Source organism: Cynocephalus volans, chromosome 1 (genome assembly GCF_027409185.1).
Source record: "Cynocephalus volans isolate mCynVol1 chromosome 1, mCynVol1.pri, whole genome shotgun sequence".
Taxonomy (NCBI): Eukaryota; Metazoa; Chordata; class Mammalia; order Dermoptera; family Cynocephalidae; genus Cynocephalus; species Cynocephalus volans.
The window spans coordinates 180,526,210-180,544,924 of record NC_084460.1 but is presented as its reverse complement, the minus strand read 5'-3'; the positions used below and the strand labels follow the sequence as shown (position 1 = coordinate 180,544,924).

General features: G+C 37.0%; 1 protein-coding gene across 1 annotated transcript in view; it reads right to left on the bottom strand.

The window, feature by feature from the left end:
• Nucleotides 1-245: 245 nt before the first annotated feature.
• Nucleotides 246-18,715, bottom strand: part of IFNAR1 (interferon alpha and beta receptor subunit 1) — a 30,747-nt gene continuing 12,277 nt past the window's right edge. The window contains exons 3-11 of the mRNA XM_063094809.1: nt 14,041-14,219; nt 11,809-11,960; nt 11,563-11,704; nt 10,576-10,690; nt 7,440-7,639; nt 7,182-7,336; nt 4,855-5,005; nt 3,969-4,111; nt 246-3,247 (exon numbers count right to left, since the gene is read on the bottom strand). Of these exons, the coding sequence (XP_062950879.1) occupies nt 2,981-3,247; nt 3,969-4,111; nt 4,855-5,005; nt 7,182-7,336; nt 7,440-7,639; nt 10,576-10,690; nt 11,563-11,704; nt 11,809-11,960; nt 14,041-14,219 (1,504 nt within the window). The 3' untranslated portion in view covers nt 246-2,980. The remainder of the gene's footprint in view (nt 3,248-3,968; nt 4,112-4,854; nt 5,006-7,181; nt 7,337-7,439; nt 7,640-10,575; nt 10,691-11,562; nt 11,705-11,808; nt 11,961-14,040; nt 14,220-18,715) is intronic.

The window sequence follows — 18,715 nt, the reverse complement described above, 5'->3', positions numbered from 1 at the left end:
CCAAGTCTTTATGTGAGGGTGTCAAAAGAAAAAAGCAAGCAAACAAGCTCTTTCTGCATAGGCTCTGCACAACAGTATTGGCAACAGTGGTTGCTTCAGGATGCTTGATGTGGCATTGGGACATTTGGTACAGGTATCAGCCCCCTCTATAATGAATGCCTTTTAAAGGCATCAGCTGCAGTACCTTTGGTGCATAAAAATGTATTGAGTACAAAACAAAACAAATGCAAAGACTTTGGGGCCCAGTGTTTATTATAAAAGATTGTGTACAACATCAGGGTTTAAGACAAAAATACAAATAAAAGATACAAGTTTATTGCATAGAAACACTGAAAACGTGCTTACGTCCTTCCAAAACCCAATAATACAGTCAAGAACACCCAGCTTGTTCAATTTTAGATTTCATTCATTCTGTAATTACTTTCTGAGTATTGTCTGTGTGCAAGGCGCTGCAATGTTATAGGTGCTGGGGATACAGTAATGAGTAAAATAAAGTCCTCACTTATCCAGCTTCTGTTCTGGTGGGGGCAGACAGACACCAAACAGAACAAATGTATAACATGTCAGGTGGTTTGAGTCATGTAGGGGGTGGGGGGAGCTTCTGTACACCCCTGAATGCCTTAAGAGCAATTTGAGGCTGCTTTAAACATCATAGCCTCTTTTGGGGAAAAGATACAATTCTTAGATTATATCCAGACAAAGAACTATGAATATTATAATTCTGAGGCAATTTATTGGTGTTCCCAGTGCATGGCATTTCTAAGAATGTTATTGTTCAGAACAAATACTCACTGCCTTACAACTAAGCACATCCTGATTAAGCAGTATAATGAAGGATGAAATAGAACTATTTCTAGAAGACAAAGCAAAAAAAATTTTTTTTTGCTGCTGCTGCTGGCTCAGGTGCTTGTTCACTGAAAACCAGATAGTCTCATAACTTGAAGATGTGTGTTCCTACATCTTAGGGACCTAATTATCTCACTGGTGCCTTTTAATGCTAATGTCTGAGTTTTCTCTTCTCCACATCCTGCAAAGCTGTTGTTTCTTTTCAGGCTATCCAGTCTGAGGCATCCTTTTCCCTGTGGTTAACGCAGGGCCAGAAGTGCTGGACAGGATCATTGAACTGGCACATTCTGAAAGGCAATGGTGGCAGGGTGTCATGACATGCTCCCAGTCTCCTTAAAGAAGCAAACTTCCAAAGTGACAGGGCCTTTACAAACATGAGGCCAACCCAGAAGACGTGCTTTAAACCAATTGCCTCTGGTCAGAAAGATGAAAAGATGTGTTCGGGTCACCGTAGGGATTCTCCAGCAGAGCTGTCTTGGAGGAGATTCCTGGGCCTTCTCTATGGCCTGTCACACTCTGCTAGAATGGCTCAGGAAGCTGGAGCGGCAGGGCCAGGAACCCATATGGTGTGGTCTGCAGACTTGTGTATGTGCCCAGGGTGTGCTGATTGTCACAGCCCTCCCCAGTGTAGCTGCTTTCAACCTTTTCTTCTACCAGGACGATGCTGTTACCTCAGCAGAGGAAACTACAAAAGTAAGACTGGCCTTAGTGACACACACTCCCCAGCATGCTGCCCTCTGTAACTTTCTCTTTTGCAGGTCCCTGCTGCAACAAATGGAGTGAGAATTCTGCCCTAGGGGCCACCCAAATTCCTAGACTTCCTGCCTTCAAAGGATATTCACGGATAATCCCAAATATCAAGTAATCTAAAAATAGGCTACAGGTGCCTTTGGAAAGCATTATGTAATTTTTAAAATTAGGTTTTTCTTCCTAGTTACATTTTTTTCTCTCACCCTGATATTAAATAATTTGCATTTTCTTGAGTACGTGCAGGCTGAGCAGAAGGGGTGCCTGAACACTGGCAGACAGTGTAGAGCAGCTGGCCTGGTATTAAAAGAGATACAGATGAGCCATAAAAACAAACAAATGTAGAGAGTTAATAATTAAAAGTTGATTACATATACTATTCTTATTTTCTCACCTACTTCTTTACCTGCTAAATTATTCTACTTCTCTGTCTCTTCTGTCATTGGCATTTTCTGGTCACAAGACTTCTTGCATACACCGTGACTAACCTGTAAATGCTCTCAGATCTTAAAGTGTAATAATGACTTCTCTAATTAGGTGACTACCCACTTCTCTATGACTTCAGGGACTGCCAATTCTAATGAGAAGCTATTGTTTTAATAAATTATGAAATCAGGAAGTCTTAATGTGTAGTAAAAGATCACCTGATTTTAAACCTAAACCATGTAAGGGAAAGATAATGTGATGCAGAAGCCAATGTTCTTGGTATAAACGGACAGAACTTCCCCAAACATTTTTAAGAGTCATCTTTCTGGAATCTGTGGCTCTTTTCTAGGATAAGCTACTTTTCAGCAAACCAAGTGATAATGGAATTCAGATTTTTCTAAATAAATTTCCTAAGGGCCTACCTCAGTGTTAAAAGACCCAATGTTCAAAATATCTCCTGAAAAATAATGAACTATAATACTGGGAATGGAGAACGAATAGATGACGTACGTAGTAACCAGCAGCACCCATGACAGCATCAACTGACAGAAACACAAATACAAGGGAAAAATATAATTAAGAGATAATATGAATCTTGCCATGAACTTTTTGAAGTGCCCTCATACTCTCCTTAGCCACAACACATAGCACAGCAGGACTTAAGCTCTCATTAGAAACACGGGTGGCCATCTTCTTGATTTAACTCCTCATAGAAGACTGTCCCACGCCGGGTCTTTCGAGATCTTACACACAGAAAAGTCAAGATCTTACACACAGAAAAGAACACAGAAAACTTTTCTCCAAACTCCTGTAATTTCAGTTTTAAATAGTTAAGTGTTGCCTGTATTTTTAGGACCTATGATCTGAAGATGTTTTCTTTCCCCAACAAGCGAGGATCCTCTTTATAGTCACTGAGAGGAGCAGGGAGCTCAGGCTGCCAGTGTAATTCCCACAAAACCACCTAACAGTACACAGAGTTAATCTCTGGCCATATGATTTCCTGTTGTAGAAGTTCTTCACTTGTTTTACTTCCATTATTTTCATCTTCATTAGAATAGTTTCCTGAATCTTGAGTAGTTTGGGAATTGTATTTTTTGTTATCTTCATCAATTTGATTAGTTTCTTCTACCGCAGAAATCATGTTTGCATTTTCAATTATAAAACACCTTTCAGTTTGTTCCTCAGAAGTTGAAAGTAGAAGATTCTTTAATGTTTGTTCAGAGAAATACTAATTTAAGAAAGGAAAAAAATAGAAATGTAGTCTTTAAAATAACAAAAATGCAAACCAACTACAGCTTACCAACCCTTCACCATTAGGTCTCTTTAACTCCAAAGCCTGAACTCTTACCTAGACTGCCTCCCAAGGCAAGCATAAAACCACCCCAGGTGAATGCACCTGCCAGGCACAGACTCTACGTGTAGGCCCTCAGCATTTAGTGTTTTCATGAAATATGCTAACCTCTTAGGAGAGTGAAACAAAAAACTGTGATGTGCTATGAAAGTAAACTCATGTTTTCATCAGTTGTTTCATTATCTGTGACTTCATCCACAGAACATACTTTCTACACTGATAGATGTTTCAGTCTTTTTGATATATCGTGAAGAATCACAAAGACTTTAAATGGTAAAACAACTGCCAAAGAAGCCAAATTGCCAGAAAAATATGAGATTAAGGACAAGCCTTAGTATTCCATGCTATGTTATTATGCTACATGACTGTTTCTAAACTTAACTTATGAAAACTTTGAAGGAAATACCCTAATCAGGCTGTATTATTTTCTGGATACCAAGAAAACTTATATATTCTGTTGAAATCAAATATACAAGGGTACTTCACAAAGTTCATAGAAATATTCGTATTATTTTTTAATTCTATTTTTTGATGAACATTTTGAAGTACCTCATATTTCCTATTCATTTCCTAGCTCTTGACAAAAAAAGTAACATACCTCAGCCACATGGGAAAGTTTAACTGATGGAAAGAACACGTAATTGATGCACCTCCAGAGGCCTTTCACAGCACAGATGACAACTGGGACAGCAAATAATGCAGTGCAAATTCCAGCTATAAGCCTAACTTTGGAAGTATGTCCTGAAAATACACAAATAATGTTTAGCATCAATACATGTTCTGACACACAAATGCGTTCACAGTGCTGACAGCTTATGTGAGAGACTAGCCATATGAGAGGAAATATAAAATCTATTAAATAATACCCTTAAAAATATTTCTGGTAGCACTGAGTACACAACTGTAGGCAATGACATCTACATTTAAAGACTGGCCTGGGAACTGAAGTAAGAGATCCTTTCGGAAGAATAAAGTATTGACATGTAGGCCCAAACCCGTAAGTATCCTTCAGCACTTCTACAACATACAACTAGCAAAATTTTAAAATACATTCTGTGACTAAGGCTCCAAGTCAACACCAGAAACTTTAAAAATATAAAATGAGACTAAACCATTCCCACATTAAAAAAATTCACAATTGAACTAATTAAGTGATTGCCACATGATAATTATATTAAGGATTATGGAAGCAAATTTAAAATGAATAGTCTTACTAAATGCTGGAGAGCAATAATTAAAGAAATTAATTATGTGGATACTGGATGAATTATAAAGCATTCAAAAACACTGAACTGAGTTGAACATTAAAAATATTTTGTAAAACTGAAATACTTAGCTTGAAGGTCTACTTTTGATTCATCTAGTTCATGAAGAAAATACTCTATTTTTGGCAGTTAAGAGTAAATATTTTACAATTCCAATGTACTGAATTATTTTTACATCTAGCTACACTTTAAAAAAAAGATATAATAGAAGATTCTGACCTGGTTTTGTTTTCTCACACACAATCTCACTAAAAACACTGCTTTTATTCCACTTTCCATTCATAAGATGTGCTCTGGCTTTGACACAATATACAGTCAGCGGTTGTAAGTTAGGAACAGTAAAATCAGCATTTTCCTCTAGTATTTTTCTCTATAAAAACAATTAAATCATTGATAAAATTTAGTCACCTCATGAAATCAGACAGGAAATATCTATTTTCTGAATTCTTTTACATTCAATCTAAGATTGGCCTCTCCCACTCAGGTGGCATGTGTTTAAGAAATACAAATTTGTTTTCAGCAACTAATTATAACCAAATCAAGACAGTTAAAAATGCTGCTGCCTAAAATGCATATGATATATTCCTAAGACAACTCCAACTTAAGTACATGCTGATTTGATTTAATTGCCAGTTATGTCTGATTAATGATAGAATGGTTCAGTGTAGGGGTTTTGGCCTCAAACTGCCATATTATGGTATCACGTACATCTGTGTGGCCTTGAGCAAGTTAATTTCTTGGTGCCTTCTTTCCTGACCTGTAAAACGTGGACAATTACTGCTCCTATCTGTATTAGTTAGCTATTGCCACAATAATGTTGTGTAACAAATCCACCTCACCATTCAGTGGCTTGAAACATAACTATTTCTTCTTCTCACTCACAAGTGTACGGACTGGCTGGGGGAGCTCCCCCTGAGGCCGTGGATGAGGTTTAGGTCTGCTCCACCAGCCTCTCATCCCCCTTGGACTACAAGTACATGGAATACGCTTTCCTCCTGGCAGACAGGAGAAAACATAAGAGCCAAACCAAACCATGCAAGCACACTTAAGGCCTCAGCTCACAGCGCACCCACTGAGGCTCCACTGTCTAAAGCTCAGCATCAGTGGAGCAGGGATAAAGCCTCCATCCCAAGCATGTAATAACAGCAATGTAATGGACCACATCGTCTGGCAGGTGTGTTTTGAACAATGAATGAGATAATTCAAGTAAAATACTTAACATAGTAGCTGATGCATACTAAGTATTCAATAAATGAGTTGCTGTTATCATAATTATTGATGTATTATCTAGCACAGGATCGGGTGGCGACTAAAATTTATCAAATCTTTACTGTTTGTCAAATGATGTGCTAGGTATTTTCATATATGTTACCTCATTTGAAACCTTATAAGCACCCTTTTGAAAAACTTAGTTGCTATGATTACCACCACTGGCAGGTGGGAAACAAAGTCTCAAAGAGATAAAGCACCTTACCTGAAGTTATACAATCTGGTTGCGTGAGACACAAATTTAGGTTTGTCTGATCCAGGGACAGTCAAAAACTGACCATAATTCTCAATGGCCTAAATTATGCTGTGGTTACAGTAGTCAGACAGTCAAAATGAAAAGAGCCAAGTCACTCCTCAAATCTAAGCAATATGCTTAGAATTCCAAAAGAAAATGAAGTTACAGAATTTACCAACTCTACTGCACAAGATTTTTAAAGGTTGATTCCTTGATTGTAATTGCACAAAGGAAAAGCAATCTAGGAATCATGCAGATTTTAGGACACTGTGTATTATCTTTGCCAGTGTTTGAGCTAACTGGCCAGCCCCAGTTTTTGAATTTGTGTTTAGACCAGTGTTTCTCAACTCTTTTTTTTTACTACCCCCCTAAAGAGACTTCTCAGATAATTTTTTTCTAATCCCTCCCCCATCATGGAATTAAATACTAAGGAATGAGATTTTGTTGGGCAAAGTTGAACTCTGGAGGCATGCTTTCTCTCTTGAGGGCCACAAATGACTGTGATATCTAAGATTCTTTTGCCCCATGAGAACCAATTTTTGTCCCCTTGGAGGTGCCACCAGAGGACATTTGACAATGTCTGGAGATTGTTTTTCATGGTCACAACTGGGAGGGAGTGCTACTGGCATCCAGTGTGGAGAGGCAGAGGTGATGCTAAGCATCCCACAATGCACAGCACAGCCCCCACAAGGAATTATCTGGCCCAAATGTCAATAGTGTTGAGAAACCCTGGTTAGATGAATAACTAGGAATCATGTTAAAAGTGCAAATTCCTGAGTTCTACCCCCAGAGATTGTGATTCAGCAGCAATGGGCTCAGGAATCTGTTTTTTAAAATCAAACTGGGCCCAGATGCAGGTGATACATAACTCTACCACGCAAAACACGAAAAATGCTAATATTCTTCATATTCTAAATATCTGAGTTAATCACATAGTCTTAAAGTTTAAAAACTTCCCCCAAATTTCACATTCAAGCTTTGTTTACCCCAAATCACAGCTATGACTCTAAGTTACAAAATTATACAAGTATAGTCTTTTTACCTCAGAATTTGAAGTGTTTTTCCAAAAAACAATTTCATAAATTGGTGGGTAATCCTGGCTCACAGGTCTTTTTTCAGACTCTTCTGAGTCACTGACATAGATACGCATTGAATCGCTACTGGATTTTATGTTAATGACTGGAGGAAGCATGATAGCTAGAAAAAATTTGTAAAGACATAATGTTCAATTAGAAAAACAATTTTAAGAACTTGCACCAAATCTGAGAATTACAAACTCAAGTAAAAACTATTGACTTACTTTGTTGTTCAGTATCAAATTTTTTCTCTTCAGACCAAAGAGATGTGTTATTTCCATCAGATGCCCGTACACGGAGAAAGTAAATTTCTTTTGAGGATTTTTTTTGAGGAATAACACACTGGGTAATTCTGATATCTTCACAGTTAGGTATTGATTCCCATTTATCTGAATAGTTCTCAGAATCCCTTTTTAAATAGGCACTTTAAAGACAAATTTTTATTTTTAATTCAAACACATTAATTCAATAAATATTCATTGAGTATTTATATAAGTATTTATAGTATGCCAGACACTCTGTTAGGGCTTAAGGTTAGAGAAATAAAGTTCCCACCCTCAGGAAACTCACAATACAGTGGAAGAGACATGTAACCAAGGCAAAAGAAAACCAAAGATTTCCCCAGCATGTAATAAAGTAGTAGTGTGTTAGAGGTGGCTCATGCCAGTGTGCACAACTGTTAAATTTTCAGGAATGTTGCATGCTGGTTTTTAAACATAGCCATTACTAAAAGTTGTTATAAAAACTTGCAAATAAAAGATAATAACTACTCAAAACCCATCTTGTCCTAGTTCCTTTACTGTATTTTATTATCCATGTTTTTGAGGCTATTTATGTCTATTGTATCTATATGGTAGAAATACATAATGTTGTGCGACTGTGCATATCTTTCCAATTCCACATTAAAGGATATCATGCTGGTAGCTTGAAAATGGCATAGTGGGAATATTTATATAGCACAATAATCAGCAAGCACTACAAATAGGACCGTTCCCCTCTGGAAAGCCATGTACCAGTACATCAACGGATTAGTGCTGTAATAGATATACACGTCACAGTGTTATGAGAGCAAGTCTGAATGAAGTATTGACACTCAGCTGAGACTAAACAGGTTAAGTAACTTGCTCAGAAACCAACATCTAAAAGCATCTCAGTTCAAGTCTTGAACAACAATATCCTCTTAACTGATTTCCTAGTCTTTGGTGTCTCCTTAGTCCACTGCCCACATACAATGAAGCCACATACACCTTCCTCAAGCACAGCTAGCCCTCCATGTCCACGCGTTCTTCACCTGTGGGGTCAACCAACCACGCATTGAAAATATTCAGGAAAATCAATGTTCACAGATACGGGCCTGTAGTTTTCTTTTTTGTGGTGATGCTGGCCTCAGAAAATGTGTTAGGAAGCATTCCCTCCAGCTCTATTTTTTGGAAGAGTTTAAGAAGTATTGCTATTAATTCCTCTTTCAAAGTTTGACTGAATTCAGCTGTAAAGAAATCTGGTCCTGAGCTGTACTTTGTTAGGTTGGTATTACTTCAATCTCTTTCTTTGTTATCAGTCTGTTCAGGCTTTCTATTTCTTCCTGATTCAACATTCGTAGGCTGTTTCTGCTTATTTGTTTTTAGGAATTTACCCATTTCCCCTAGGTTATCAAATTCGTTGGCACATAATTGTTCATAATAGTCGTTATGATCCTTTTCATTTCTGAGGCATCTGTTATAATGTCTCCACTTTCATTTCTGATTTCATGTATTTGAGTCTTCTCTCTTTTTTTTCTTAAGTCTAGCTATGGGTTTGTCAATTTTGCTTATTTTTTCTAAAAAGCCAACTGTGAGTTTTATTAATTTTTTCCATGGTTTTTCTATTCTCTATTTGACTTGTTTCTATTCTGATCTTTATTATTTTCTTCTTTCTGCTAACCTTTGGGCAAATAAAATTTCCCTTTTGATTTCTTCTTTGACCCATTGGTTGTTCAGGAGCATGTTGTTTAATTTCCACATGTCTGTCAATTTTCCAAAATTTGTTATTCATTTCTAGTTTCATACCATTGTAATAGGAAATCATACTTGATTTGACTTCTGTCTTCTTAAATTTGGTGAGACTTATTTTGTGGCCTAACATAATACCTATCCTGGAGAGTGTTCCATGTGCACTAGAGAAGAATGTGTATTCTGTTGGTGTTGGACTGAATGTTCTCTATACATGTTAGGTCCGTTTTATCTAAATGCAGTTCAATTCCAGTATTTCCTTATTAACTTTCTGTCTGGTTGATCTGTCCGTTGTTGAAAGTGGGGTATTAAATTGCCCTACTATTATTGTATTGCTACCTGTTTCTCTCTTCATTTTCATTTATATTTGCTTTATATATTTAGGTACTCTGATGGTGGGTGCAATATATATCCACATTTACAATTTTTATGTTCTCTTTATGAATTGAACCCTTTTTCATTAAATAATAGCTTTCTTTGTGTGTTGTGAGTTTTTGACTTGAAGTCTATTTTATCTGATGTAAGTATAATCATCCACTCTCTCTTTTGGTTTATATTTGCATGAAATTATCTTCTTATATCCCTTCACTTTCTGCCTATGTGTATCCTAAGGCTAAAGTGGGTCTCTTGTAGGCAGTATATACTCAAATCTTGCTTTTTTATGCATTCAGCCACTCTGTCTTTTGATTAGAGAATTTAATCCATTTATAAATTCAAAGTAATTATTGATAGGTAAGAACTTACTACTGCCATTTTGTTAACTCTTTTATGGCTGTTTTGTAGATCCTTTGTTCTTTGCTTCCTCTCTCGTTTACCTTTGTGATTTGGTGATTTTCTGTAATGCCAAACTTTAATTCCTTTCTCTCTACTGTTTGACTGCCGTAATTTTTTGCTTTGTGGTTACCATGAGGCTTACACTAAATACCTTGTAGTTATAATAAACTATTTTACTAATTATCAACTTAACTTCACCTGTGCTGTAGACTGGATCCTCCCCCACCACCCCCACCGCACTGCCCCAACCTCATTGAAGCCTAAATCCCCACTGTCCAGACTGGGGAAATAATACATGCAACTAGAGTCACACCTTTTTAATAAAAGAGCCAGTAAAAACCCGAGGTATTAGAATACACCCATTTTACAACAAATAAAGAAACTGAGGCCCACAGACATTAAGTGATTAGATTAATGTCATCTAACTAGTTACTGGCAGAGCTGGGGCTGGAATTAATTTTCCCAAGTTTCCAATATCTCATATCCATCTCTCAGTCATTCTATATGCAAGGAGTAAAGTGAAAAGAAGCATGATCAAACTGGGTATAAACAATCATAAATAAATTGAGCAAAAGGAAGTTTACGGAATAGAACTTACTGGAGCCTCTGAACTTGAAATGTCACATTTAAATATGCATAATCCCATTTCAGAACATAGCTGTGATTTTTAGCACTGATTTCTATATTTTCTGGTGGAAGCAGTTTATTTTCAACTAGAAGCCAAAGAATACATTAAAAAAAGCATACATTTTTATTCTATTGAGTTAATATATGGCAAGAATTCTTAACAGCATAGGCAAGAAGATTAAATGCTTACATTTTATCATTATAATAGTTAAATAAATTATGGTGTATATTCACACAATGTAATACTATGCAGCCATTTAAAAGAATGTGACAGATATGTATGTATGGATATAGAAAGATATCCTCAATATATTAGGTTAAACAAACAAGATGTAAAACATACCTAGCAGAATCCTATTTTTCAAATTACCAGAACAAAACCCAAAAAACTGTGGGTCTGTGTATATACTCATATAAGTTCTGAAAAAACTATGAAAGGATATACACAAACTGCTAGCAATGCTTATCTCTGGCAAATGAAATTGGAGGTAAGAAGGCAGGAGAGAAAAACTTTACTTTAAAGCAATGACCTTCTCCTTTTTTGTGGATTCTGAACAAATAAAAACAGTTTTTGTCATTTAAAACTATTTGGACTTTTTTTTTTTTTTTTGTCTTTTTCGTGACCGGCACTCAGCCAGTGAGTGCACCGGCCATTCCCATATAGGATTCGAACCCGCGGCGGGAGTGTCGCCGTGCTCCCAGCACCGCACTCTCCCGAGTGCGCCACGGGCTCGGCCCCTATTTGGACTTTTAAGTAGAATTACTTTTCATTACTATTTACTTGAGACAAAAATCCCAGACAGCATATCTTTGCTTATATAAATGCTGTTATAATGGTTTTAATATCTATTAAGCCATTATATAAACTTCAGCAACTATTGGGAAAATGCCAAAACTAATGTAATATTGCCAATCTATATATATTGTTATTGAATCTAAAGCAAAACATCCTCCTTACCTGTGGTACTGATACAATGCACTGGACTATAGACACCAACTTTCATCTGCAAATATAGTTCTGCTTTAACTTTTAAACAGTATATAGTCTCTGGTGAGAGTTTATAAATTTTATCTCTAGCATGAACAGTTTCAGCTCTTTCCTATAATAAAAAATTGATGTTCTTTAAAAAAAAGTATAAAGTCAAATTTTAGAATTAATTCACCTCATTTTTCTCTCACATCAAAGGTTAAAAATAATGCTTACTTCTATACTTGAAGAGTTTTTCCAGATAACCAAGCTATATTTAAAGTCCTCCTGATTCCACATGATACTATTTTTTGTTCCAGGAGGAGAGATGTTTATTATTATTGCCTTATCTTCAGCTTCTAAATGTACTTCTGGAGGACCAACTTGAGCTGTAAAAATCAAAACAATTACTATGCAACTTTATTAATACAATACCAAAACTCTCATTCAACAAATAATTCTTAGTGCTTAACAGAGGCCTGGCATAGTAAAACAGAGGAAGTCACTCATGGAGCTTATATGCAAGGGGGATATGGCAAAAAACCTCAAACAAACATAGAATATCATGTGGGCTATAAAGAAAAATAAAGTATAAAGGGACAAAAAATGGTAGCAAGTGCTGTTTTAGGTAAGTTAGTCAGGAAAAGCCCCTCTGAGAAAGACATCTGAACTGCAGCCTGGATAAAGTAAGAGAGTAGACATACAAATATTCAGGAAAAAAGTACTCCAGGTTAAGGCAGGATCAAGTGCAAAGCCCCCCAAATGGGAATGTGTTTAACATTTTCAAAAGACAGTAAGGGGGCTAGAATGGCTGAAAGTGGTTGAAAATAAGATGAGTGAGAGAGGTGGCTGGAGGCCAGATAATAAAGGAAGAACTTTGCAGTCATAGCAGAGCTGTGAAGTCATCGGAGGGTTGAGACTGGAGAAGCGCCATGATCTCGTTTACATTTTAGGAAGATCATCCTAGTTAATGCATGAGGAAGCAGGCTACTGGTAAGAAATCAAGCGAAAAATTAAGAGGCTTGGGAAAAGGCTGGTAGCAGGGACAGAAGTGAGAACAAATCAGATGTACTTTGAAGATGGATCAGAAGGAATTTGTTGATTGACTGGATGTAGGATGTGAGAAAAACAGGTCTCAAAGACGACTCCAAGCTCTTGGCGTAAGCAAACAAATAGGTAATGTCATTAGCTGAGATGAAAAAAACTGCAGGAAGAGCAGGTTTTGAGGGAAAAATCAAGAGCTTTATTTGATCATTTTCAATTTGAGATGACTAAAGATCTAAGTAGACATGCTGAATAGAGACGGTGATACAAGTCTAAAGGTCAGGGGTGAAATGGGGCTAGTGATACACTTTTGGGAGTCAAGAGTACATGGAAAGCCATAAGATTACCAGTGGAGTAAGCACAGAAAGAGAAGAAGTTCAATGACTGAGCCCTGCAGCAGTCTAACACTTAAAAGTCTGGGAGATGAGGAGGAACTGGCACTGGAGCAACCAATGAGCAGGAGAACTAGAAAAGAGAAGCATCCTAGAGATCCAGTAAATGAAGTGTTTCAAGAAAGAGAGAGTGATGACCATGCCTACACCACAGAGGGACTGAGCCAGAAGAGGACTGGAAATTCACTTGGCACTGTGGAGGTTGTGGTGACCTTGAGAAGAGTGGTTTCAGTATAGTGATGAGAAACAAAGCTTGATTGGAGAGGGTTAAAGAGGGAATGGGAGAAAAAGAACAGAAAGGGAGTCCAGATAATGTTTTTGAGTTTTGGTGTAGGGTAGGGGCTCTCAAACTTTTCGGTCGCAGGATCCCTTTATACTCTTTTTGGTGCCTGGCCAGTAACAGGGAACTTTATACTCTTAAAAGAAATTATTGAGGCTCCCAAAGAGCTTTTGTTTATATGGGTTATGTCTTTTGATATTCAGCATATTAAAAATTAAAACTGATAAAATTTAAAAGAATGTATTAATCCATTAAAAAATAACAATGATAAACCTGTTATATTTTCCAAAACAACAAAAAACTTAGTGAAGAGTGGTGCTGTTCTACATATTTTCCCAAATTTCTTTAATGTCTGGATTAACAAAGAAGACAGATGGATCCCATACTGATTTGTGCATTTGATCAGTCACCAGTCACCACATCACACATCAAACAGCCTCCTTTGGAAAACTCCACTGTGTATACAAGAGAATGAAAACAAAAAAGGCAAATAAGTCTTAGAATTATTATAAAAACAATTTTGTCTTGATGTACCCTCTGAAAGGGTCTTGGGGACCACTCTTTCAGAACCACTACTATACAGAAAGCAGAAAAATGAAGTCATAGCAGGAGAGCAATACAGGTTTAAGGGAATCTTTTTTTTTCTTTTTTTAAGACAGAAGAGTTTATATCATGCAAATGAATGAGCTTAGGATATGAACTCGTCTGGTAGTATTTGCTAAAGAATATAATTCAGCTAGCAACTTCTCTTACCTTTTAGAAATGGTACAAATGAGTCAACCTCATACCATGAAGAAGTGTCATTTCCTTTTTCTGCTCTTATACGCAATTTAATTTTTTCATAAACATTTGGCTTGAGTGAAGAAAAGTTGCATTTGGTACTAGTAATATACTGACACCCAGGCAGTTTTATCCAATTATCCATCTTAGGCCTTTAAAGTAAAAAAGCAAATAAATGAATGAGCAAATGTATAAATACAGAAGAGTATTAAATATATTTTCTACTTACTAATATTTTCTATTTACTAATAGTTTAAGTAGTTATTTCTTCTACTTGAGTTAATGTCCTGTTAACATTTCAGTGTATGCCCTTCCACCTTTTGAGTGCATTTAAACCAAGTTATTATTTATAAAATGGAATTATTTGGACATATAGTTAATTTTTTAATACAGTTCTATATATAATTTTATGGGTGGTTGCCATTCAGATTTCAAGGAAGCAAAGAAATAGATGACCCATAAGGCAAAAGTGAATTTTGTGTTGGCTTTGTTCAAAATACCTTGACTTCTGGCAAACTATTTTGAGTTGCTGGATCTTATCTTACTAAAAATATGGGAACTGGATTTCATGATTCCCTTCTGAGTTCCTTCTACGAACACACTTACCTGCCCTAAGGAAGACTTCAGAATCAGTACAGTTTCTGGGCTTCATTTGCCCTCTCCAAAATCAAACTATCCCTCCCGTCTCCATAATTCCTTCTAGTACATCACCAGAAACAAAAAACTTAAAATGTTAACATAAATGAATAAATTCTTCAAAGTGGAACTGGTTAATCAAAAAGTTCATCTTTTTTAAAAAGGGGAAAATAGGGGCCAGCCCATGGCTCACTCGGGAGAGTGTGGTGCTGATAACACCAAGGCCACGGGTTCAGATCCCATATAGGGATGGCTGGTTGGCTCACTGGGTGAGCCTGGTGCTGACAACACCAAGTCAAGGGTTAAGATCCCCTTACCGGTCATCTTTTTAAAAATAAATAAATAAATAAAAAAGGGGAAAATAGATGAAAAAATCAAGTTAGCATGGAGTGCCTGCTACAAAGGAGAAAAAAGGCTACAATAAAAGTGGGGGACAGAAAAACTTAACATATTTTAGAATTTTTGCCTGTGTTAAGGCAGAGAAGCTATCCTCCGAGATGGCAATTTTGTCAAGCTTATTTCATAGATCCATATTAACTAATTTTAAAAGTAATACTGCAGACATCATTTTAAAGATGCTTTAAGATATTAGAAACCAGAGACGGTATCAAAATGATTATTGTGCTGACCTCAATACAAATCTACCTTATTTTTCAAAGAGGAAACTTTTAAAAAAATTACCAAAAATATGTACTAGCCTATGGAACACTTTATTTTTGGCAAGTTCCCCCTTCCACTTTACCTGTGTGAGGTCTGAGATTAGAACTGGCATTAAAAATACCTTAAACAAATATTCCTGAAAAACTCTTCCACATCAAAATCTATTTTTAAAAATCCAGAAACTCTTATTATAAACCGAAAATCTTATCAAAAATTTAAAACTAAGCCTTATTATGGTTTTTAACCCACCGTCACCCTTTATATCTGTCTGTGTTTCCTGCTCCAGGAGAGGTGGTTGCATGTTCCATTAAAATTGCTTGTGCATTTAAGGGAGCTACTACTGCAGCAGTAGCTACTTTTATATTTTCTTGAAAACAACAACCACAACAAAAAAACCTTTATCATATACAATAATTAGATCATAAAATATAACTTGAAATATGAATAAGTAATCAATATAATATTCATTTCATAAAACTAGTGCCATAATTTAAATTCATGCCATCTTTGTCTTTCCTATTCATTGAGGTATTCTATGTGCCCAGAAGAGTGTCTGGCATAGAAGCTAATCAATATTTGTTGAATGAAAGAATGAATTGTATACATTATAAACATAATAAGTTACAAATTTAGATATGTTAGATGTAAGTTACAATCACTGATATTTTAGATTCCACATGTTCTGTAGGCACTGAAATCATAATAGCTTATTTATTCATCAGTGTTTCATTTATTACCAGTGGTATATGTCCTATGTTCTGAGAAAGACTATATTCAAATATACCTGTCTGCTGCTATTAATTATAATTATATAAATATAACTCAGTAGATTGCTTACTTTGTGCCACTCTCCTAAGCACTTTATATACAATTATTCAAGACAATTATTAAATATTCAATACTTTATATACAATTATTCAATATAATTATTCGAACTCAGAACAACCTTCTAAGTTAGATACTTTATTACTGGGGTGTCCGATCCAAGTTTACTTGGGGCAGTCCTGCTTTAAACTTGTTCCAGCTTATCTACAATGAAGTGCCTCTTTTCACTTTCAAAAGTATCATGGTTTGGATGATAAATTATATATGGTCATATTAGTTATTATCTCCATTTAACAGATAAAGAAACTGAGACAGAGAATAATCAGCAGAGGATGGATTTAAATGTAGCCTGGCTCAAATCCATACTACACTACGCTAGTGTTATATTGTCTCCCAAACTTGTAGTCTGACATATTTTTACAAGGTAATTTGTTTATAGAGCTAGCAGAACAAAATAAGGTAAGAAAGCAATGAATAATGCATTTGATGCTAAAGTCAGAATGGAAGAGTAAAGATGATTATGGGCTGCAGAATTAATATAACCAATAACGTGTGAAGGAACAAGAGTATGAGAGCATGGTCTGTAGCTCTTTGTTCATTACATAAGGATAACCCCTTTAAAATAAGGGTCTCAAGGGCCAGACACATGGCTCACTCGGGAGAGGGCGGCGCTGGTAGTGCTGAGGCCGCGGGTTCGGATCCTATATAGGGATGGCCGGTGCGCTGAGCATGGTGCCGAGGGTTGTGATCCCCTTGCTGGTCAAAAAAAAAAACCAAAAAACAAATAAGGGTCTCAATAGTCCCTGCTGTATCTAAAACAGTTGTTCATAAGAAACTTCCAAACTGAGGCAAAGAACAAAATTGGTAATAAAACTCAAAGTTCAATTTAAAGAAAATCTCTAGAGATAAAAATTCTTAAATTATCAATTCTGAGAAAAGCCCTATATATGTGTGTACACACACAATTACTAAAGCTGTGTGGGTAATACCCCAGTTTTAGTAACAATTAGAGGACAATAGTGCCATGACTGTGGTTGAAGTGGTGGGATCCTGGTTCTGGAGATCTTGACACCTTGTTTCTTCTCTGCCTGCTTTTTTCTTGGACAGGAGAACATGGTTAACAGACAGGGCTTCAATATCTGACTAGGAGGCAAAGTACTGTACTTCCTGAGCTGTGTTCCCTTCTGCAGTCCTTTCTTCTGCAAATCTCTGAGTGCCTATACTCTTGGCAACTATTAAGTAGAAAGTCAGTACTAGCAAGGAAGCACTGAAATTCTAGAAACATCAAGTCTTTGGAAATGCAGGGTCAAATATATTGACATATACACACTGTACCTAAAATTAAAATATTGTGTATGATGGAGATAGTAGAAAAGCCTGAGCAATAGGAAGCCTAGTGGCCTATTCCAAGACCTGGGACAAGCCTTTTGGGGTACTTGCCCATATCCTCAAGATATGCTCCAGTTCACACCCCAATTTATATTTAATGAAGCTGCAACATCCAGAGCAGAGAAGGTACAGCTGTGGATTAGAGAAGCTGACTACCACTCTCATCCCCAAATCTCTTCTGCTTCAATGCCCAAATAAATTTGACTAAGCATCTATTTTGTAGAAATGAAGTTATAAATATCAGGTGAAACAGACATAAAATTTCTAAAAAATGGAAAAACCAAATGTTTCTCAAATCTGAAAAGGAATTATGGTGTTAAAATTGTAAAAATTATTCAGGACTTCTGGTCAAGATGGTGGAATAGACGATCCCCAGCTTCACTCTCTCTCACAAATCAACTAACTTACAACTATTAAAAAGCAACGACAGCCAAGCTGGGGTGCCTAGAGCTCAGGGGAAGAGGAGGAAAGACCTTCATGAAGGCCAGAAAAGCCTGTGAGAGAAATAAAAAACCTCTCCAACCGTTTTGAGTCCCGGCTGCTTCCAGGCTGGAGCTGCTGAGCGCACAGAGCAGGAGCCAGCAAAAGCCACAGCTGTGCCCTTAGGATGAAGCTGCATGGAGGTGGCAGGGGAGAAGAGGGCCTTGGTGGCCCCCAGGCTAGCAAGACCACTAATAGGGCTCCTGTGGACCCACATAGGAGTGAGGAACTACTGAAAAAAAGGAGCCACTCAGAGGCTGGTGAGTCATCGCAAGGGACCGGCATACAGACCGTCCCATGGGAAGTGTTTGCAGCATGGGCAGTGGGGGGAGACAGGCCCACGAGAACACTGAGACACAGTAAGAACAGCTGATCTGCCCCCCAATCAGTGTAGGACCACTCAGAGGAGACTGGTCAGGAATATATGGGGTGCAGTTTGATGAAAAGACTCAGGCCCGAACCAGTGTTTCTACACGACCCAGGTGCATTGGATTTCACTAAACTTGGAAGTCCTATAAAGTCAACCATTAAAACCTGAGCTGCACAGAAACCCTTACCTAAGGAATCAACAGCAAAGCAGCAATTTAGCTCAACCACAGAGCTCAAGTACTGGTCCCCACAGGAAGTTCCCCCATTTTAGAAGTAAGCAAAGGACAAC